Source organism: Lacerta agilis, chromosome 15 (assembly GCF_009819535.1).
Source record: "Lacerta agilis isolate rLacAgi1 chromosome 15, rLacAgi1.pri, whole genome shotgun sequence".
Classification (NCBI taxonomy): Eukaryota; Metazoa; Chordata; class Lepidosauria; order Squamata; family Lacertidae; genus Lacerta; species Lacerta agilis.
Window position 1 is genome coordinate 26737807 of NC_046326.1, and position 22620 is coordinate 26760426.

The window sequence follows — 22620 nt, forward strand, 5'->3', positions numbered from 1 at the left end:
TGTTATATTTTTTATTTGAACATGAAAGGAGATATTTCAAGTTATCATGTTATTAGCAGCAATCTTAAGGATAGAAGAGATAGATTTGATCGAATGAGTTGTGAAGATCTGTGAGGGGGAGTATAAGTAAAGTGAATTTAAGTGGATTAAGTTTATGGATTAAGAGGATTGAGATCAAGATGTAGATTAAGATAAGAAATCGATAAGAATAAATGAAGAAGAATTATGACGAGGTATTATTATGATGATGTATTTTTAGTAAAATGTTGAAGATATAATTGATTGTAATTATACAACTGAATTTAATTTCTTTTTTCTTTTTTAGGAGAAATGGTTATAAAATAGATTAAGGATATAAACTCGAAGGTGAAAAGGCAGGGGAAGTCAATAGTCAAGATATGGAAATAGAAATTTTTTTTTTTTCTAGAAAGATGCAATAAGAAAACTTGACATTGTTTGTATTTGTTTTATTTGTTTTGCATTTGTTTAATTGTAGGTGTGGGTGTGGGTATATGTTGTTATAGAAAAATGCCAATAAATTCTTATAAAAAAAAAAAAAAAGGAATTAAGTGGTGGCTTTAAGGACCAGTTTCCCTTGTATTCTCCTTTCATTTGGCAGAAGGAGCAACAGCCCCCTGGAAGTGTGGCCATGCAGCTTACGGTAGTTTATCAGGACCAGTAGCAGGTTTGCATTGGTCTGTCATGCTGCATTGCAGTGAGAGGAAGTTTTCAAGTTCCGAAGGCTCACCATATTCATGAGAGAGTGGTTTTTATGAAGTACAAAGTTATTTCCTCCGTTCTTTTCTTTCCAAAGTTCTTTTCCTCAACTCATGGTGAAAGTGTGGTGGGCTTCTAACTGTTGCTGTTTTTCGTTTTGTAATTGGATTGTTTTATATGTATTCTATTATGTTTATAACCTCCCTTGGCAGATCTTTGCCCTGAAAGGTGGGATATAAATATCTTAAATAAAAATATGAAAAAGCTACTTGTGTGTAACATTAACTTATTTTTCTCCATAGGCACTTGCTGCCAATGCGGGCACAGGATTTGCTGTGGCTGAGCCTCAGATTGCCATGTTCTGTGGAAAGCTTAATATGCATGTCAATATCCAGACTGGAAAATGGGAACCTGATACTTTTGGGACAAAGAGCTGTTTTGAAAGGAAAGAAGAGATTCTGCAGTACTGCCAGGAGGTAAGCAATCATTCTTTGTAGCTGGTGCAACCTTTGTTTAGATCCTGATGACTCATAACTTCAGCTAAATTTCCCAACTGCAGTGCAGTCCCTTCTGCAAAGCACTTTGCCACAACAGTTTATGTAGAGATCATGAGGAAGTGCCACTTGTGACGTAGTTCCCCTGTGCATGAAAACTCATATGCACTGGATTTGTGTTTCCCTGGTCTGTTCAGCATTTTGCAAAGGCTTCCATTGTAAAAGATTTGGGGGATTGCATTCCTTTCTCTGTCTAGCTGTTCTGAAGTATTTGCAATGACATACATTCTCTCTCTCTCTCTCTCTCTGCATGCGTGCGTGCGCACACACACACACACACACACACACATTCTGCATATCACTAATTCCCTTTTTATCTGAAGTAGTGATAGTTCAACCACCATTTAGATCCTGATGACTGCTAACTTCAGTGACAGTGCATCAATGAGCAAAAGTGACAATGACTGCAAGCTGCAGATTCTGGCCTTAAGGTTGCAGGTGCACCTGATACAATCACATTACCTGGCCATGTCAACCAGGATACTAACCCCAAAGCCACCATCATAGCTGTGCTAGGTGATTGGTGTTACAACAGCAGCACATTTCGGCTTCTTTAAGGTGCTGTATTGGTAGCGACAATCTGATAGTGCCCACCCAAGCAAATAGAGGAGGAAGCTTTCAGCATATGTGTAAGTCATGCATATGTTCTTGTGCTTAGGAAGCAAAGAACCAGCACCATTATGTTGGCAGTTGTGAATTTTGGGAGATTTTTTTCCCCTTGAAAGGTCCATTTTACCCGTGATAAAATTTGATTTTTCTGCAACTTCCAAGGCTGGAGTATTTTCAAGCCCAGAATCAACTACCTTCAGCAATTTCCTCATCTGTATAGGAGATGGTCAGGTCTGAATGGTGTTCAATTTAAATATCTATGTGTTTAATATAACACCACAAGACACAACCAGAATTCACTCATGCAAACTATAGTTTGCTTATTCAAGTGTAGAAGTAAGTTATGGTTTCTGTTAAATAAACAATTACTTAGGAAAGCAGAATATGTGAAGTGAAGGGGGAAGGAGGAGGCAAAAGGGAGTGTGCCAGAAAAAGGGTCGTTCATGTAATGCCAAATGGGGATTTGGCATTACATGTGAACTGGGCCTGTTGTTGACCTAGTTTCTTATTTCGATAAACATAACAGGCTTTTTGCACATTTTGTGTCCCTTAAGGAGTCATCTTTCCTTCTTAAAATGTTGTTTTTTCCTGTCTCCTGCCAAGAGTCTATCAATTCTCCATGTGTATAGTATTTCTTTTCACTTTTAAAATAGATTTATCCAGAGCTTCAGATTACAAATGTGGTGGAAGCCAATGAGCCAGTCAGCATTGAAAACTGGTGTAAAACAGGCAAGAAGCAGTGCAAAGGCCACACCCACATTGTTGTTCCCTTTAAGTGTCTTGGTAAGTACTTCCATTGACATGCCTGACTTTTGTTAGTGTCTATTTCCTTCAGTTATTACTGCCCCACCCCATATTTGCATGTAGAAACTTCATATCAACACTGACAGTACATATTGATCATGCAAATGGTGTTTCTTTCAGTAGCAATTGTTTAAAATATTTATGCAGAGAGTGCAGAGAACACCTTTTCTATTTTTTTATTCTGGCTGGTTTTAATTAATGGAGTTAATAGGGTAATGCTCATATCTGTCATTGATTTAACTATGATTTGTTTAGTTGATTGTTACTTGCATGGAGTCTTTGGGCATAAAAGGAACCCTGAAATTTTAAGAAAACTCAGTGGATCTACCTGAGAAAGGAGTTTTGGTTGTTTTTATTTGTCAGGGTAGGCATATTTGAAGCTTAGTAATTTTCCTTAGCTTTTTCCTCAAACACTGAGCTCCTCCAGTTTGGGGCCAAGTACAGAATAGTGGTTTAGATAGAGGTGGTGGAATGGGCATATTGTTAGAATTGAATAGTGTACCAGCTTGCTATGAACCCTAGCCTGAAATCCCACAGAGCCACTTCCAGTCAGTATATAATGTTGAAGAGCCCAGCAGTCTGACTTAGTATAAAGCTGCTTCCTATGTTCCTTAAGCTGGATGGCTCAGTCTTGCCAGTAGAATCTCCTTTGCCTTATAAGCACGAAAAGTCCTGTCTCCATTGCTGTGGAGTCTCATGAGAAGCACCTCTCACAATTGCCAGCTGAAGCTGCCTCTGTGGCACCTTCTCCAAGTTGGTGAATGGCTGTGTTAAGACTGCTCCTTTTAGTGCGGTATTTGTTTTGCTGATCTTTTGTGTCTCATACCTGATCATAGTTTATTCAGATTGATGCCCTAGGTTGTGAAATGTGCTTTAAAGGTGAAAATGAACAAAATGGGGCAACACATTATATCAACTCCTAGCTTGAGCTTTCCCCTGTGCCAGTGCAGGCAGGTAGTAGCCATCATTTCTATGGTGTCCGAGGGGGGAAGAGTTTTTCTGCAGTTAAAAGCAAGACTGGCAGAGTGGGGACTCTTTACGTGGTGACCCCTGACAAGCAACACAATGGTTTGCCACTGGAGCATGTCATGCAAACAGAGTCTGTCTCTGCATGGCCATATTGTGAGAGGCTTTCTCCAGTTTCCCAAGTCAGTCACGTGTACCAATACCCTTTAAAAAAATAAAAAATAAAGTGAGCTCAGATTGTGGGAGATTTCTGAAATTCTCTGCAGTCAGTAAGCATAAGATGTGCTTCTAGAGTGCTAAACAGATGAACTTGGCCTGTGAAAGGTTTAGTTTTCAATGAAAATAGGCCACTACTGTGATTGTGCTCCTTCTCTATCTTCTGTGCAGCCTCAGTTTTTTTTTTTTAACAGAATTTCAGCCACAGGTGGAAACTTAACCTCATACTCCTTGTAGATAATTTGCTTTGCTTTTCCTCTGGTTTCCTTTTTCCTATGGCAGTGGAGAATGAGGTGCAGTTGGCACTCTTGCTGAACTGTAAATATGCGAGACAATAGGTTGATGGGAGTGGGAGCAGAGCTAGGCTTGGTGAAGAAGAAAAAGCAGACTAGGCTATACGTAGACTGTTTGGTTAAGCTGCTGCATGGACTAGAAACGCCTCATCTGTCTGGCTTAAATGTGAACACTCTATTAGCAGTGTTCCTGAAGGATAGACATGTGTACCGCAGCTTGGGTTACTTCCTTAAAAACTACTGATCCTTCAATATAGGAGATAATTTTAATAGGAATGAGAAACCTCTTTAGTTGCACAGCTAAGTTGGAATTCACGTGTGCCCTTTCTAAAATTAACTTCATTCACATTGTATTCTGGCTTCCATAAAATGATATACTGGAGACATATTTCTTTCCAGGTTCATTGTCCTCACTGTGTAGATGTGTAAGCCCTTGTTCTTGGCTCTGATACCAAGTCAAAGCAGACTTTGGAACAGTTTAGAGTTGGCAGCAAGTTAAATGAAACTGTAGTGGCAAATATTGTTGGGCTTTTTTGGCATGGATGCCTTTACTGTACATTAAAGCAGGTGAGAAACGCTAGTGCAGTGTTTCTCAAGCTTGGATCCCCAGCTCTTGTACTACAACTCTCATGATCCTTACCTAGCAGGACCATTTGTCAGGGATGATGGGAGTTGTAATCCAACAACAGCTGGGGATCCAAGTTTGAGAAACACTGCACTGGAATCTTTAAGTTTCTTTTTATTGCGTTTATATCCCACCTTTCCTTCAAAAAGGACTCCTCCTTGCAGGTTTTTTTCTTCTTCAGAAGAACATTATAAATAAGAAATCAGTGTTGCATGTTGTACTGTGAACTTCTGTGTCATGATTAAGATCAGGAGGCTGAGAGCCACAAGCAGCTGCCACAGAGCCAGTGTGGTGTAGTGGTTAGTCTGCTGGACTAGGACCTGAGAGACCAGGGTTTGAATCCCCACTTGACCATGAAGCTTGGTGACCTTGGACCAGTCACCGTTTCTCAGCCTAGCCTACTTCACAGGGTTGTTGTGGTGATTAAATGAAGATGCCATGTACCCTACCTTGAGCTCCTTAGGGGAAAAAGTTGGGCTATAAATACAATAAATGCAATAATAAATCAATATTTCCTAGGCTGTGGTTGCCTTTTGGCTGCTTGGTGGTGGTGTGCTTCCTTCTCTGGGCTCTGTTGTTGCACTTCTCCATTTCAAGGAAGCCAAGGGTGAATTCCCTTCTGTCACCACACTAGCTCATCCAAGCAGGCTGCGTCATTCTGGTGCTGTGGAATAATATAGGAACACTTGCCTAATACTGTTGGTTTCAGAATTGCTTCTGCTGATGGCAGGAAATACCCATTGATCCTCACACCCTTGCTCCTTAGTCCCAGCCCTCACTGCTGTGCTTTCTGCCACACGTCTACATGTGGCATAGCTTCTCTGGCCCCTATCATGCCACTTCTGATACAGGGTGGTGATGGAAATAGTATTTGTTATCAGGGGACTCTCTCTTCCACTTCGCTTGCCCCACCCGAAGTAAAGTGCTGTGAAATGAAACTGCACAGGAACTGTAACTTTTTCAGCAGCTACAGAAGCTTGTGGGGGATCACAGGGGGCTCATTTCGTCAGCCTCAGGTCTGCTTTTGGGGTATGAGGCGTGTTGTGCTACCTTGAGCACTGTATGCCTTAATGAGAACAGAACTAGCAATGAGGGCATCACCCCAGGCAGAGGCCTTTCCCACCTTGCCTCTCGCAGAGCTTTGCTGCCTAGAGATGGGCATGGAAGAGAGGAGAGGTTGTAGTGAGGACACCTTTTCTTGGCTGGCGATCACAGTGAAAGGAGGATCTCATTCTGTCACTGGAGGGTAGCCTGCAGAGGTGTACCTAGGCTGCTTTGAACCCTTGGCAAGGAGCTGTATTGGTGCCCCCCTGCTCTTGGCAAGGCTCCTAGAAGAGCCAGAGTGGAGAGGTGCAATTTTTGTGCCCCCCTGAGCCTGGGCCCTTGGTGGGGGCCAACCTTGCCATCCCTTAGGTACACCCCTGGTAGCATGCCTAAGGAGCATGGTGGTTCAGCTTGCTGTTTGGGGGTATAGCTGGAATCCCAGTGTGGGTGGGAGTCTTACTTCAAACGAAAGCAGGTTTTAAAAATTATTTTACTTTTTGTTTATTTAGAACATTTTTATAGCCTACTCTTCAGCCAAAAAGGCTCTAAGAACAGCTTACATACATTCAAAACAAGATAATGCCTACTCATAGACTTACACTTAAAAAAACAAACCAAAACAAAAAACCACGACACACAAGGGAAAACCAAAACCCAGACACCAGTTTCTAAACATTTGTTCCTATATAGACTAGTTGGCAAAGTTCAGGGGCAGGAGGCACCTGGTGAAGTTTGGCCTCCAGAACAGCTGATGGACTGAGCCTTCTGTTTCCTGTCTCTCCCACTGAGGCAGTCTGATGGAATGGCTGCCCCCAGGTGACAGTTTGAGGGAGAGGAGCGAGCTCTGCTTCCCAGTTCTCCCGCTGCTGGAATAGCTGCCACCACATCGCTGTTTATGTATAGCAGGTGTGGCTTACCTGGTGGCCCTCCAGATGTTGCTGGACTCAGCCAGCATGACCCCTAGCCAGGGATGATGGGAGCTGTAGCCCAGCAAACACCTGTAGTTCAACAACTGGCTTCCTATTAGCTACTGAGCCAAATTTGGTGTTTTCCTTAAAGCAATTTGGGACCAGGATACCTAAGCAGGATTGCCTCTCCTGGACCAAGCTGGTTTTTCATTTTGCTTTGTTTTATACCCTGCTCAGTTTTATTTGTGATACACAGTTGTATTTTGCATCTATCTAATTTATCTAGCTTTTATTACACTTTATTGAAACCTGTATTTTTTATTTGAACTGCTTAGATTTTTATTAAGTGGTATAAAAACTTTATAAATAAATAATGCTTCAGCTGCCTTGGTTGGAGACTGCTGTATCTTTTCCTCTTGTTACTTGATTTGGGCTGTTAAATGAATCATAGAATCATAGAATCATAGAGTTGGAAGAGACCCCAAGGGCCATCCAGTCCAACCCCCTGCCAAGCAGGAAACACCATCAAAGCATTCCTGACAGATGGCTGTCAAGCCTCTGCTTAAAGACCTCCAAAGAAGGAGACTCCACCACACTCCTTGGCAGCAAATTCCACTGTCGAACAGCTCTTACTGTCAAGAAGTTCTTCCTAACGTTTAGGTGGAATCTTCTTTCTTGTAGTTTGAATCCATTGCCCCGTGTCCGCTTCTCTGGAGCAGCAGAAAACAACCTTTCACCCTCCTCTATATGACATCCTTTTATATATTTGAACATGGCTATCAGATCACCCCTTAACCTTCTCTTCTCCTGAACAGATTGCTTGATATGGTTATAATGTTGTTGATAGCATTAGATGCTCTTAATTGACATATTAGTATGCTTTATGCTTATTTGAGCTTTTTATATGATTTGAAATAAACTGTTAATTCATTTGTCAACGCAACCTACTATGTTTTTTATTATGGTGTTTGTGCTACTGTGTTTTAATTGTCTGTTTTCTGTGACCCACAGAAAACATTGAGATGTGTCCAATGTTAGACCTACTCAGAGTAGGCCTGCTGAAATCAATAAATTTGACTAGCTTAGACCTTTTAGTTTTAATTGGCCAGCTCTAAGTAGGACTTTGTTGGATGCAACCCAGTGAATTTGTGAAAAATGTCATATATAAATAAACTGACTGCTATATTTTCTTTTTATTCAAACATTTATTCAACTGCTTATTGCCTCATCTGTTCTGCTCTCAACTTCTTCTAACTTTTGTTACTCTTCCCTTTCCCTTTCCCTTTCATCTAAAACCCGGCTTAGAAGATTAGTGGGACACATATGATATAGGCCCCATGCAACATTGGGATTCCCAAATGCATGAGGTTGAGCAGCACACTTGAATGCACCTCAATTTAGAATCTCCCTGCATGTGCAAAGTTGGCATAATACTATTTGTGTAGTCTTGTAGTGTCCAGAGGACATAATGTTCCGTGTAGGACTTGGCATGCTGTTAGCACTAAACAAGTGTTAAAAAATAGCATTAGTAATAATAATAGCCATGCCCATTTTGGATACTGGACAGCGAAGTGGTTCACATGTCCGGCTAAGTCATGATGGCTCCAACAAGACTTTTTCAAACCTAATTATTGGGGGTAGCACAAGCTTGCTGGAGTGTGCAAGCTGGCAAAGGAAAGTTAACTCTTTCCTTCCCAGCTGCACACTCCAGGAAGACCCCCCCCCCCAAACTAGGCTTGGAAATAAAAGCAAAAATATCATTTTCAAATTAATTACTACTTTTCAGGAGGAAAAAAGTGTGTCTTATGGAGCGAAAAATACGGTACCTGCATGCACCAAAAGGCTACTGACCCCTGGCTTAATTGCGAATGTGACAGAATCATGAACAAACTGTGGCTTATTTCTGACTTAAAACAATGTCTGTTTGTACAACATGACAAGCCATAATATGGCTTGGTTGTACTTGCCCATGCAGTACTTGTGAGATGGGGATGGGAGCAGAAGCATGTTCATTGTTTAAGATGGACTATGGCTTAGTGTGGCATGTGAACGTGGCCAATGGCTGTAGCCTTTATTGGAGAACAGAGTAGTGGTTGTTCCTTTCTGGTTAACTTTCTTATAGTATTGGGTGTTCAAAGAAAAAGTTGAAGTAGCTTAGGGTGCAGACCTATTCACACTGGGCTTACTCACAGGTAAGTCCTATTTGTGTGACTTACTTCTGAGGAGACACATTGGATTTTGATGTCAATCTCAAGTTTCCAATTATCTTCAAATGCATGTTTTAAAAGCCTTTGTCGTGTCTTCTCCCTGTTTGAATTAATTTAATATCGTGAGCTCCTAGATAACAATGAAAATGCTTACTGTTGAGAGGCCTTCTAAATATAGAGGTATTTTACCATTCCTATGGATCCAGTTGCATCTTTTTCTGAGACATGAAACTTCAGTAGCATCAACAAGGCGTCCTGTGGTACCTTGTAAGCTAACAAATTTAATGTAGCGTAAGTTTTTAAGGTTGATGGTCTACTTCATCAGATGCAAGTAAATGTCTTTAACTAGAAAGTAAAGCTTGGGTCTTGTGTGTGAGATATGATTTTGCAGTTTGACTTGTGCTCTTTCCTTCTTCACAGTGGGTGAGTTTGTCAGTGATGTCCTCTTGGTTCCAGAAAAGTGCCGATTCTTCCACAGGGAGCGGATGGATGTGTGTAAAAGTCACCAGTACTGGCACACTATATCAAAAGAGGTAACTTGGCTGCAAGAGAAGGAATGCCCAGGCCTTCTCCCATAAGATGGCATAAAGTGGTATTTGAGAGAAAGCTTGAAATACAGAATTAGAAATGCCTTTCTTCTTTCAAGGAGTAATAGAGGGGAGGTCAGCTTGCAACAAATTAAAAGTTTTTGACTAATACTGAGCAACCAAAATGAAGCAATTGAGATTCTGGGTGTAAATCATTGTTCAGCCTGATATACTAAGCAAAACAACAACCTGTTTTCCACAGAGTCATGATTTCACTAAGTTAGCCGTTTGAGAACTCCAGTTTGTGCCAGTTCCATGCAGGCTTTGTTTGTCATAACTGTGGAGTTCTGTTGACATTTGACTCCCTTGCTACTAGGACAGAGTAGCCTAATTGGGGCTTCAGGGTTCTCATTTTGGAACACTGGAGTTTTTGGTCCACGTTTTTGGAAGGCAGATCTTTTTTCAGATTTTTATTTGAGCATCATCTTAACATGCTTATAAAGTGTGATTCCTAGAATGATAAGGAATATTCACTCTTATTACTTCCTTGGTTTAAAGTGCAGAAGTAGTATATGCTCTTCATAAAATTACTTTGAATTGTGCAACTTTGGTTTCAAGCTAAATTGTGCATTGCATTCATATGTAACTTTGCACCAAGGCTGTTGAAGTTATAAAGCCCCAACCCCTGCTGGAAGGTCTAATTGAGTCAGCAACAAGTTGGTACAGTATCTTTCTTCTTAAATGTTATGTGCAGTTTCAGCTTCCAGTCATGGATCTTCCTCGTCTGTTAGCATTCACTGCCCTATCCTGAGTACCAGTAAACAATCAGCAGTTTTATGGCAGATAATTCTAGTGACCCTTTGCAACCTAGGCTAAGATGCAATGCTATACAAATTCTGTATGTCATCCTTTAATTGTGTGTGTGGGGGGGGAAGGTGATGTAAGAGATTCACACATTGAAACAGTCGAGATTCTGTTCTGACCCATTGCTTTTAATACTTACTCCAGGCCTGTTTGACTGAGGGGATGATCCTGCACAGCTATGGCATGCTGCTTCCTTGTGGAGTAGACCAGTTCCATGGCACAGAGTATGTGTGCTGCCCTCAGGCCAAAATTGTTGATGAAGCTCTTTCCAAGGAAGAGGAAGAAGAGGAGGAGGAGGAAGAGGAGGAGGAGGACGAAGACTATGATAGTTACAAAAGGTAATCATTACAAGCTCCTTCCGTATTTTATTGCAATGTTTTCTTCCCATTGGTTGGGCAGAGAAAAGCTTTGTGAGGATCATTGGGAGACGTTAGGGCCACCTTAAGAGCATAAATATGGGATGGAATCATGCTAGCTTGTTACAATCCATAGTTCATTAGCATTGCTGCATGGGGTGTCTGCCTGGTTCAAGAAATTGGTTTTATTTTTGTTGAGCTCAATGTTTTGAAATTCTGTGCTCCTCTTTGCTTCTCCCCCTGCCTCCTCCCAGGTCCCTTAAGTGTGGGTGGGCAGGTTGAGGGTCATGGACTAGTGAGATGCTGGCTGCTGTGAGTCTTTGGAAATAGATCCATATAATAAAACTTAAGAGCCCATCTTGGAGCCACTGCTGCAATAGCTTGTGTAGATGCAATAGGGTAGTTTCCAGAACTGATGTTGGTTGTGCATCCATTCTTTGTTTCCACTTCTTTTAAAGTTGAGGTGAGGAGACCCAAAGCCAAATCACTGCACATTCATGCCTGCAAATAGCAGTTGGTTTGCCTTCTAATTGTATGTATCTTTTTTAGTGAGTTCCCCACTGAGGCAAATACAGAAGAGTTCACAGCGGCAATAGCAACAATGGATGATGAAGAGGAGGAACAGGAAGAAGATGAGGAAGAAGTGGTGGTAGATCGAGATTACTATTACGATGGCTATAAAGATTACAATGAAGAGCCTCCGACAGAACCAAGCAACGAGAAATCGCTTGCTGAGAAGGAGATAATGAGTGATGTGAAAGGTAAACAGCCACATTGCAGCTTCACTCAGCTCTTCTTTATTCCAGTAGCTGTCAAATTGATCTTGCCAATCCATATGTTGAATGTTCCACTTCTAGTCTAGTAGCCTTTTTCCTATTTGGATGTTTTAATTGCCAAATAGGTCAGTGGAGAAGAGCTTGTATGCCATTCATTAGAGACTAAGCCCTTCCTGCCCCCAAATTGTGGGACATATAGTGCCTACTTGCCAACTGTATCACTGGCAACTCTTACCTCTGGCACTCTCTCTTGGGACTACCTTGAAATAGCTTTCTGCTATCTAATTTTGGAATTCATTGCAAATCAAAACATGGTTGTTTTTAAAATATGGGTTACTTTGGGTGAAAAGTTATTCAGATTTTCTCCTTCATAGAAAAACTAGGAAGAATACTGTCAAAAATGATCAAATGGTTTTTCATTTATACATTTCTATGTATGCTACAGTTTATCCACCAGTCAGCCCATCTATCCCAAAGTGGGGCAAGCTTAGTATAAGCAGTTCTGCTTTTGGCTACATGCTCTTATAGTGACATTTACAGCAGGCCAGTTAACGGTAAATTCAGATTGTCAAACAGATGCCAGCAACTCTTGTAACCTTGCAGGTACAAACTCTTTGGTAAGCTTCCAGAATATTGCGATTTCACTTGCTGGAAGTAAAGCTTAGTTAGTATGTGTGGAAGGGCCACCTGGGATCTGCATGCTTTCCTAGCTGGTTACTCTTTACCCCTTCAGTATGATGCCTTCAGGATTTCAAATTGCACCAAGTAAGCACTCTTCCTCAAAGAACAACAACCTGAAAACTACAATTGAGTAGTCAGACTTTATTTGGTGGGTGGGGTGGGGTGGGGTTTGGGGGAACACACACACACACACACACTCATACACACACACTTTTTCTGACTCAAAACAGCTGTTAGTTAGCCAGTGTCTCCTAAAGTCTCTTTAATGTGAAGCAAATGGGATTACGGTGCACCAGTTTTTGTGACTGACATATGTCAGTTCCAAATTTTGGACTTCTCAACATGGTGCAAATACATAGCCAAGAGGAAGCCATGCAGTAGGGAATGCTCTTGAGGAATGATGAAATGCTTTAGGCTCCTTGCTTCTGTCTTCTGTAATTGTTCCTCAGATGACAAAATACACTTTATGACAAATACGCTTTTGCTATGTAGAAGAGCAAATTTTCAAACTTAAATTTATAAAATTATCAGCAATTAGGCTTTAAATCCAAAAGTAACTTTCTTCCATGTGCATAGCATTAATAGTCAAGTTGTTTCTAAGCTTCCATTCAAGTATGTTGCAGTACAGAATGCCATCCATATTATGTGGATGTATTTCAATGCTTGAAAGAAATGATCTCAAATTTACACTCCCCTCCTAAATTTACTGTGTCCGTTCCAGGTTTATTGCCTTAAGTGAGAACTAGGGCAGAGCCTCAGCTTTTAGGAACTTCTAACCCAATAAGACATAAATGATTCCACTCCCCTGAGGTCCCTTGGTCCCCTGGTGTTGGGAGTGGTTGAAGCTACCAAATCTGCTACCACATTGAAGGTCTTTTTCTTACAATGTTCTAGGCTTTTAACCAGTGTGGCCTGGCCATTTAGGACACCCCCCCCCCACTGAATGAGGTTATGGGCTTACTTTCCACAGTAGATGACCATTTCATATCCTCAAAGCAGTATTTGTGGATTCTTCAGGCAGTCAGTTTTCCAAGTTGCACAATTTACCTAGTTTCCAAAGAAAGGTGCTGAAAGGTGGCAGACACAAAGCATTAGCTGTGGTTGAGAAAGGGAAAGGCTAAGCTGAAGGAACTGAGGCAGCAAAGGAAATCCCTCGTCCACCGATATTGTCCTTTCTGGGAAGCAGGAAGAATAAAATATTTCGCCACATAACCTGCCTAACCTGGTTGCTAACCACAGAACGTCTTATGCATGAACTGAATGGAAGCTTTGGGACAGCATGGTGCAATGTGGCCTAGATGTTTCTCTTCTACAAAATATTTTTTTCTTCCTACTTCCCCTTTGTGGAAGTGGCACTGATGAAGTTGAGTGGGATAGCGTTATTATCACTGGGCCTACTTTTGGCCCTAGTAAACAGATTTTTCTTTTCAGTGATGGGAAAACTGGAAGCTTGTGGATAATGGATCTGTAGCACCCCAGGCAAATGTCAGTTCTTCAGCTAAGACTAACCTAGAGCCGTCGCTGCTGTTGTAATAGCTTAGCTAAGCTGTGCTTGTCACCAGCTGATGCTTTAACCATCTCCCACACAGCTGTCTGCTCCCAGGAGGCGATGACAGGTCCCTGCCGGTCTGTGATGCCTCGTTGGTACTTCGACATGTACAAGAAAAAGTGCATTCGCTTTATATATGGAGGCTGCGGAGGAAACAGGAACAATTTTGAGTCAGAGGACTATTGTATGGCTGTGTGTAAAAAGATGAGTAAGTCCTGCCTCCCACCTGCCCTCTTGCAGCAAGCTGTTGTCCTGTCTGTCTTCTCATCCTTGACCAGATCAAGGAAAGAGCTGTGTGTAGCCTTGTTCTATGAATCCTGGTGTCTGCTGAAACGCTGTCTGTCCTGCAGTAGTCTTTACTGTCTGTGCTGCTTTAGGTTTTAGGTCCAGCTTATGTTTCTGCAGCTTGGGAAGACTGGCTTCCCCTTCACACACTGGTCTGCTTCTCTAAACGCATCTCACCTTTGCAAGGTCAATGAAGGCTCAATTGATCCCTTTCTGATTTTTGTAGTTGGAATTGAACATTTTTGTTTGTTAAAACTGCTGCCCTTGTTCACCTCAGCCGACCTCCTTTCTTACTCCCTTCCCATGGAAATCCTGCATGCTTTCAAACACTTCCTTCATATGTAGCTACTGGTATGAGATGCACACTGGTACTCCCCCCCCTTTTTTGAATGGAAGATACTGCTTCATTTTCTGCACCATTAGAAATATGAGCTACAGCTTGATGACTCTGTTTGATAGCTTGAGGCTTTTGCCTGCTCTCACAATAAAATATCCCCCCAAAATTAAGTTATTGTCAAATTCCAGCACTTTCCTTTTTGGCTGTTGCAGAGGCCTTTTGAAAGGCTTTTTTGTGCTTTCTAGGGCTTGGCAGTCTGTCTATACAGCAGTAATCCTGTTTACAAAATGGGTTCCATGCAAATGCTTTTGATTAGGTTGATCTGATTGAAGTGGTGGAATAAAAGATGCGGATGTCAGGAGCTTTTTGGACAAAAGTTCATCCCATCCGAGAAGGATTTGGGGGTGGAAATTGGAGCCTCCATATCAAAGCCTGATTCAGAAACACTAAACAGTATGTGACACATCCAGTCTTGGCTTCCATCTGCAGAGAGAGAGAATGCCTTTTTACATGTGCAATGTGTGCTGTCTTGCAACTGTTTCACTTAATGCTTACCATGTTGAACTAAAAATGTTGTGGGTTCAAGTGCTGTGTTGCGACTCCCCCTCAGGGCTTTATACAAGGTATTAGATGAAATGTGCAGTTCTATGAACAAAATCTTTCACCTGAAAGCAGTTCAATTTGATATGAGATTTATTGACTTCAAAATGGATTGATCCAGATGATCAGGATTTGTGATGAACTCAATTCTTGCATAGATATTGAGTGATGGCTCTCATTTACTTAAAATATATTTTTATTTCCTTAAAACATTAGTACCCCATCTTTTTACCAAATGTATGCAAGGCAGCTAACCAAATAATTGAACAACAATATTTTGAGATTAGCTTAAAATGCTTCTGGAGGAAGAAGATAGAAGCCCAAGTAGATATAATTCTGTTTGTCATCGGGGGGGGGGGGGATATCGGAATTCAAACTCTGGAATGCAAGCATTGGTTGCAACAACAGGAAAAAGTCCTGTCCACGGTCACTGTATTTGTTCAGATAGCATGGGCACCAGGAGCAGGACCATTGATCTCTGCACAGAAGCAGGTTTATAGGAGAGACAGCAGTCCTTCAGATATCCTTAAGAGTGGTAGACTCGTAATTTGGGGAACTGGGTTCGTGTCTCCACTCCTCCACATGCAGCTGCTGGGTGACCTTGGGCTAGTCACACTTCTTTGAAGTCTCTCAGCCCCACTCTCCTCACAGAGTGTTTGTTGTGGGGGAGGAAGGGAAAGGAGAATGTTAGCTGCTTTGAGACTCCTTCGGGTAGTGAAAAGCGGGATATCAAATCCAAACTCTTCTTCTTCTTCTTCTTCTTCTTCTTCTTCTTCTTCTTCTTCTTCTTCTTCTTCTTCTTCTTCTTCCTGGTCCTAGATGGTTTGATGATTCCTAACACTAATTGCTCTTTGCTTCAGAATGGGTCTGGATGCAGACCATGCCCCAGCAATAACCTGGAAAAGGCATAAACGACAACCTGTCACTTAAAGACAATAGCATTGACTTGGACAACTGTTAGGAAAGTCCTAATGGCACAAATATGGTCTAGTATCATCCTTTCCACTTTGAAAAGCTGTCCAATTTGCTGCACAATTCAATGTTTTTACTATGCCTCTTTGTGCTGCATAGCGCTCTCTCTCTCTCTCTCTCTCTCTCTCTCTCTCTCTCTCTCTGTGTGTGTGTGTGTGAGAGAGAGAGGGGGGGGGCATATCACCTGATAATGCTACTGGGGGTAAATGAAGTTTGAAGTGTGTAAATCTCTCCTTGGGGACTGAATATCTGAAAAATCTGGACATCTCTGCACTAACAATCTGTGGGTAGTTTCACTGAGCAACAAATGTATGCAGCCTTGCATAAACCTCTTGCGAGATTAAAAGCAGCTTTCTAAGCAATGCTTTGGTTACTGATCCTGCATAATACTTGCCTACTGTTGGAGAATGGGGTGGTTTTAGAGATATCCCAGTATGTTACTTGTCTTCCCGTAATACCGTGTGAGGTGCTGTAGAAAATTGGCAATTGATAGAAGCAAGAAAGGAGTTCTGGAAGGGATTGTTAAAGCCTGTTTCTGAGAGGGGAACCACTGGCAGCATGTTCCCCCCTGCCCTGGCACCCTTAGTTGCAGCAGCAGCTGACTGATCCAGGGCCATTGACACAGCGGGTCCTGTCTTCTGTCATTTCCCCAGTTCCTCCTACTCCTGTGCCTACTGATGATGTGGATGTCTACTTTGAAACACCAGCTGACGACAATGAGCATGCCCGTTTCCAGAAAGCAAAAGAACAGCTAGAGGTTCGACATCACAACCGCATGGATCGGGTGAGCCTCCTCTTAAACTGTAGCAGGGCTGCCCTTGTTCTACAAATTCAACTCTGCAACCTCGTTGTGGCTAGCCAGCTGTCTCCAAGCCATCGACCTCAGGCTTTTGCTTTTTAGTTAGGCCAAGCATTATTATTTTTTAAGCTATCTTTTTGGATAGTAAAAGCAGTAAACCCTCCAAGCCAAATTGCTCCCTTGAGAGCCTAAATTAGAATTGTCTTTCCACAACAGGAATTTTTCTCTGCAGCTTTCTGTTCAACCTTTAACAAATAGTTTTTGGTCTTTTTGTTTTTTGTTTTTGTTTTTTTTAAATATCTTTATATTGGAAACAGCTGTGGAAATTGTATTGAGTGGTATATTAAATAACCTAAATGAACTTGGTGTGTTACATGTGGATCAGCCACGCTTGTCCTCATGGACCAGATTTGTGTGTCTTTCTGACCTGTTTAGGTGAAGAAGGAATGGGAAGAAGCAGAGCGCCAGGCTAAGAATCTCCCGAAGGCTGAGAGGCAAACTCTCATGCAGGTAAACTATTGGAGTGAAGTGGGTTGTTCTGTCCCAGGGCATGAATGGATGGGTGGCTTTTATAGTTTCCCAACAGTCGGAATAAGACCACAAACTTAAATTGTTTTTGCCATCTAGCTGTTGATCTAGGGATGTCTCGTTTCTCATTCATGGGGTTATTTTTCCATTCTTGGATTCAGTGCTCCTTAGTACCCACTGCTCCTCTGACTGGTAGGAGAAGATGAAATCAACCACTGAGCATGTCGGTGGCTTGCCAAAATAGAACTATAGAAAACCAGCCATGTTTGCTTCAGCTGAGACTGCTCAGATGTGGCCCATTTGAAGAACCCACAGATCTTATTTGTTCAAAACTGGGGGAAAGCCACAAGGATGAGGAAACCACCTTCCTGGTAAAATAGTTTTGAGAATAAAATCTGCTGTGGCTTTTCGTTAGTTGTGTCCTGGAAGTTGATTCATACCAGCCGAGAAACATGTAGAGAACAGAATGGTTTGCAAATGAACAATTCCAAATTGATTTTCTTCTATTATCTTTTTAAAATTGTGTTTGCCTTTATTGCCTTTAAATTGGTTTGCAGTGGCATAAGCAAATTTGTTTTCTCTTCATGGCAGAAAATCACAAAATGCCATTTTTTTCTAATTTAGCCTTATAAAAATGCAAAGTTTCATACAGGCTACAAGCAAAAAAACCACCAGCCTCCTATTCTTCTAAAATTAAACTGTTCAGTCACTTCATCCTGAAGGATTGTAAGGTTGAGGTTTGGAACCTTAGGAAGTAGTTAAGGCGCTGGACCCTCAGTTCAGACATTATTTATTTACAGTATTTATAGCCCACTCTTCATTGAATGTTTTCAATCCCAGAGCAGAGAACACATTAATAAAAATGAACAGAGAGAAACAATATACAAAAATTACAAAATCATATAAACAGGACAAATAAGCAACTAAACAATTCAGTTATATGGCAAACAAACAAACTTGCAGCAACATAGATTAATATTTCCAATTTAACCAAATATGGACCTCAAGGTCAGCAGGGCTGCCAGGTAGTGATATTCGGATGGATTTTCTGGCCTACCCCATCTTTCTTCTCCTTCCCAGCTGGTAGAGACAGGGTCTTGAAAACAGCGCCTTAGCAGAAATGCATGGGTTCCTGGAGAGGAGAAAGTGGCTGTTCTGCTTCTCCAATGTTGTGACCACCACCTCCTCTCTGAGAGTCTGTACATTCACACTAAGCCATGGTTCGGCTTCGGACTATATTTGAATTGAGCCATTGACAGGCTTTTGGCAAGCCCTCAACCTGTTTGCTGCCACCAAATAGGCAAATGGTCACCAGTACTAAAATAGTTATTCAACTCTGTATCCCGAGAGTGACTGCAGTGTTACATTATCCAGGGTCAGTACTGCTCCTGTTCAACTGACTGCAAGGTTTTTTGCATTTTCTGCTCCAAACCAGTTTTGGACTAAGTAGCAAAGACCATGCAGAATACACATACCATGGTATAGAAGAAGCCAAATCTGTCTCCCAGGCGTGTTTCAGGTGCTGTCTGACTAAATGCATCTGAAAGTAGCTAATCAGAATAGCAGTAATTAATCTCTTTGCCACCTGTTAACATGCGTTACTGCACCATTTTCCTTCTGCAGCGATTCCAGGCAATGGCGAAATCTCTAGAGAAGGAAGCAGCCAGTGAGAAGCAGCAGCTCGTGGAGACTCATCTCGCTCGTGTGGAAGCCATGCTGGATGACCGCCGTCGCATTGCCCTGGAAAATTACCTAGTTGCTCTGCAGACTGATTCTCCGCGGGTACGTTCCCCTTGGAATGTTTCGAGTACATGCATTAAAGGGAAGGCCAGGAGTGTCTGGAAGAAGTGCAAACATTGACAGCTAGTGGAAGAAAAGGGTGGGTGGGTGGGAAGAGAGGCAATAATTGATAGAGCAGCTTTAAGGCAGACATTCTGGGTGTATAGCATTAGTATAATGCATAGCTGTCAACTTTCCCCTTTTTTAAAGGGAAATTCCCTTATTCCGAATAGGATTCCTCCCAAGAAAAGGGAAAAGTTGACAGCTATGGTATAATGGCTGCTGAATTTTCCTATAAATCTGAATCCTGTCCAGATATGTCTTGCCTGGCCTAGCTCCAGCTTCTTGCCTGTGGTGCTGCAGCAGCTCATGTGTCTTGTGCTCGCTATATCACAATATTTTAAGTGTGCCTTGGCTTGCTTTTCATATAAAGCAGATGGACCTTAAGGGGCACAGTTGAAATCACTGGACATTCTTCCATTCTCTATTGGCTCACCGGTTTGGTTTAACTTCTGCAGCCTCACCGTATCCTGCAAGCCCTGAAGCGTTACGTCCGGGCAGAGAACAAAGACCGCCTGCACACGATCCGCCATTACCAGCATGTTTTGGCTGTTGATCCAGAAAAGGCAGCGCAGATGAAATCGCAGGTACAGAGTCAGCCCTGGGAAACATTTTGTCTAACGTTTTAAGACCCACTCCTAGCTGGGTGTTGCAGTTTATCTCTTCTGCCTAAATGTGCAGATTTTGAGCTGGTTTGGACATCACAATGAACTATAGTCCTTCTGTGTGTTTTTGGTATTAACCTGGGATGTATATGCCTGTTAAACAAAAATAGTGCCTATTTACATTAACCAGAGTTAACACAGCTGGGGTGGGTTACTTTTGGGTGCCAGCTGGAACATATATGAAACATGGCAACTTCTTGAGCTGACGGCACCCATCCCTGATGCATCATTTGTTTTGTTGTGCCCATACTGTCTTCTGCGCTTGTCCTGCCGGCTTGTTGACTGTAATCACTTTCTTGGATTTCTCATGCGTCTTTTGCTTTTACTACTTGCTGAAACCTTCTCCCCTTCTTAGCAGAAGTATAGCTTGAGTCTTGAGGCAAAGCATAGAAGCATTTGATCGCTTACCCGAGGCTTCGTTTTTGAGGAGCAAATTTTCCTCACTCTTTTCAATATAGGAAAAGGAAATTGTAACAACTCTCTCATGCATTATCCACCAAGCTACCTCTCTGAGCAGTTTTGCGTTCCTGTTTTAAATTGTCAGGATTGTCTTCCTTGTGACTGAGAGAGTGAGAAGGAAAAAAGGGAAGGCATTAGAAGGCCTTGCCAAGGTCAAACAAGGTCACTAGCAGAGCTGGAAGCCAGTTTTCTGTAAGATGGGCGCCTTCCTGCTAGACAGCGCTGCTTCTGAGCTCTGCCAAATGATGTTCTTTCAAAGAAAAGAGCTGCCAAAGGTGATAAGTGGTTATTTTGCGTTGAATTCAGTAACTTGCATTGTCTGCTCGAGAAGCAGGACTGGAGCATGAACCCAATTTCACCCAGCAGCAGTGGAATATGCTTTCCCATTTGCTTAGATTGCTTAGTTTGGTAATGCTGAAATCCGTGCTGCACATTTGTACTCTCCAGTGCTGGGGAGTTTTCTGAATGTGTTCCCTTTAGTCATTTGACTGACAGATGTTTCCCTGTTCTTTAGTTTTGGCCCATCCTACTCAGATACCTTTTGTGTCATGCAGACTTGTCTTCTCAGGGGATGGAGTCCTGTCTTCACACAGCCAGCTCACTTGATTGAGCAGTGTCCCTGCTTGTGAACAGGAGGCTTAGGCCACGATGGGCAGGCTGTGTCGTTGACCAATTGACATGCAAGGGACATGGGTGATCCCTTTTGATTCCTTACATTTTGGATTCATGTCAAGCTCCTCGATCGATCCAGGAGATTGACAGGCTGCCACATGGCAAATTAAATTGCTTTCCTTCTTCCCTTTAAAAGTCAGATACACTTCAGACCATAAGAAGCAGTTCATTAGTGTTCCAGCTTGGTTATCCATATTAATGCATTCCGTATCAGCTCCGTAGAATCCGTTAATGTGCAGCACCCTCTGCAGGTCAAATACATGGTAGCCATAAATTCAAGAAACCAGTGGGAAAGGTTGTGCCTGTGTACAGAAACAGGAACCTGGGTTGTAGATATGAAACCACACCCGGCCATTTTGTCCAGGCAAGTCTCCCTGAACAAAGGCCAGCATTGTAAGAGAATGTTACTGCCTCTGCTTTGAACAAAGTGCTGTTAAACTACGTAACCTCTCCTGAAAAAGCTGTTGCTTAGGGTAATGTACTATGGGCGAGTATTATTTTATGCTAGTTGTATTGGAAGCATAAGCATGACCCTTCAGATCTATATAGAGCCATGCATAGATTCATGCAAATTTTTCTTCTGCTACATAATAGAAATTATTGCTGGGTCTGGAAGGAGTCTTCCCTTGCCAGACACCCAACTGGACAAACTTCTGAGGTTCTCAGGGTTATGGCTTTAATTGCAGGGAAACTGGGTCTTTTCTCACTGTAGAGATCTTATATTAGGGTGAAACCCAATGCCTGGGTTGCCCAATTAAGGTGACCTACAGGTGAAAGCATTGCTTCGCACAGCGCATAGTTATCGTATGGGTTCCTCAGTTACAGCATGTGATGAACACTAGCTTAGATTGCTTAAAAATATTCCAAGTGTGTGCCCTATTAAATGGCTGAGTTAGCTGCCTTGAATATCAGATGATGAGACAAATAGAGATCATGATTCCTTTCCTGCCATACTTATGCTGTTCCAGAGATATTTGTGTGCCATCTGCCTAGAAACAGTATTCTGGGCAGATGCACTGGCCTGATGCGATATGACAGTTAGGTTTTTGCCATTCCGTTTAAGACTGCATTTATGAGGTTGTGTAGTATCTTTTTATGTAAAGATTAAGAACAGCCCTCCTGGATTAGGACAAAGGCCCACCCAGTCCAGCAGAATACAGTAAACTTAAACATCTACCATACAGAATACAGTAAACCAGAAACTTCTGGAGAGCCCAAATGCAGGATTTGAGTGCAAGAGCACTCTCCCCGCTTGTGAATCCCAGAAGCTGCCTCTGACAGTGGAGGTGGAATATAGCCATCATGGCTAGTAGCCAATGGCAGCAAATATGAGGATTCTACAACTCTTTATCTCTAGAGCAGACTTACTTGTTTAAGTAAAAATAGAATTGATACTCTTTGTGAACTCTGCCCTCTCTCTTGGTAGGTAATGACGCATCTCCATGTGATTGAAGAGAGAATGAATCAAAGTCTGTCCCTGCTCTACAAGGTACCTTATGTGGCAGAAGAAATCCAAAGTGAGATTGGTTAGTACCTTTGACCTCTTTTTACGATCCCTAAGCTAGTTCGCCAAAAGCACCAAAGCATTTTGGCACCTGAGATCATCATCAACAACAACAACAACAAAATAGCAGTGCAAACCAAGTATATACTTGTGAAAGGTTCAACCCCGAGTATCTAGCAAATCATTTCCTCCATAGACAAATGAAAATAATCCTGACTCAAATTCCAGAGGTTGTGTTGAGTTTCTTGGAAACATCTTCATAGG

The 22620-nt window shown here is 42.1% G+C and overlaps 1 protein-coding gene across 7 annotated transcripts in view; it reads left to right on the top strand.

Moving 5' to 3' along the window:
- APLP2 (amyloid beta precursor like protein 2) overlaps positions 1 to 22620 on the top strand; it is a 57432-nt gene that overhangs the window by 25597 nt on the left and 9215 nt on the right. For 4 of the 7 annotated variants that reach the window (XM_033171800.1, XM_033171802.1, XM_033171801.1 and 1 more), the window contains exons 2-12: positions 1020 to 1193; positions 2534 to 2663; positions 9364 to 9476; positions 10479 to 10672; positions 11240 to 11451; positions 13737 to 13904; positions 16544 to 16674; positions 17125 to 17199; positions 18841 to 18999; positions 19515 to 19643; positions 22279 to 22378. In XM_033171800.1, coding sequence (XP_033027691.1) covers positions 1020 to 1193; positions 2534 to 2663; positions 9364 to 9476; positions 10479 to 10672; positions 11240 to 11451; positions 13737 to 13904; positions 16544 to 16674; positions 17125 to 17199; positions 18841 to 18999; positions 19515 to 19643; positions 22279 to 22378 — 1585 coding nt within the window. The remainder of the gene's footprint in view (positions 1 to 1019; positions 1194 to 2533; positions 2664 to 9363; positions 9477 to 10478; positions 10673 to 11239; positions 11452 to 13736; positions 13905 to 16543; positions 16675 to 17124; positions 17200 to 18840; positions 19000 to 19514; positions 19644 to 22278; positions 22379 to 22620) is intronic. The other 3 variants (XM_033171805.1, XM_033171807.1, XM_033171806.1) reach the window with 1 other exon arrangement.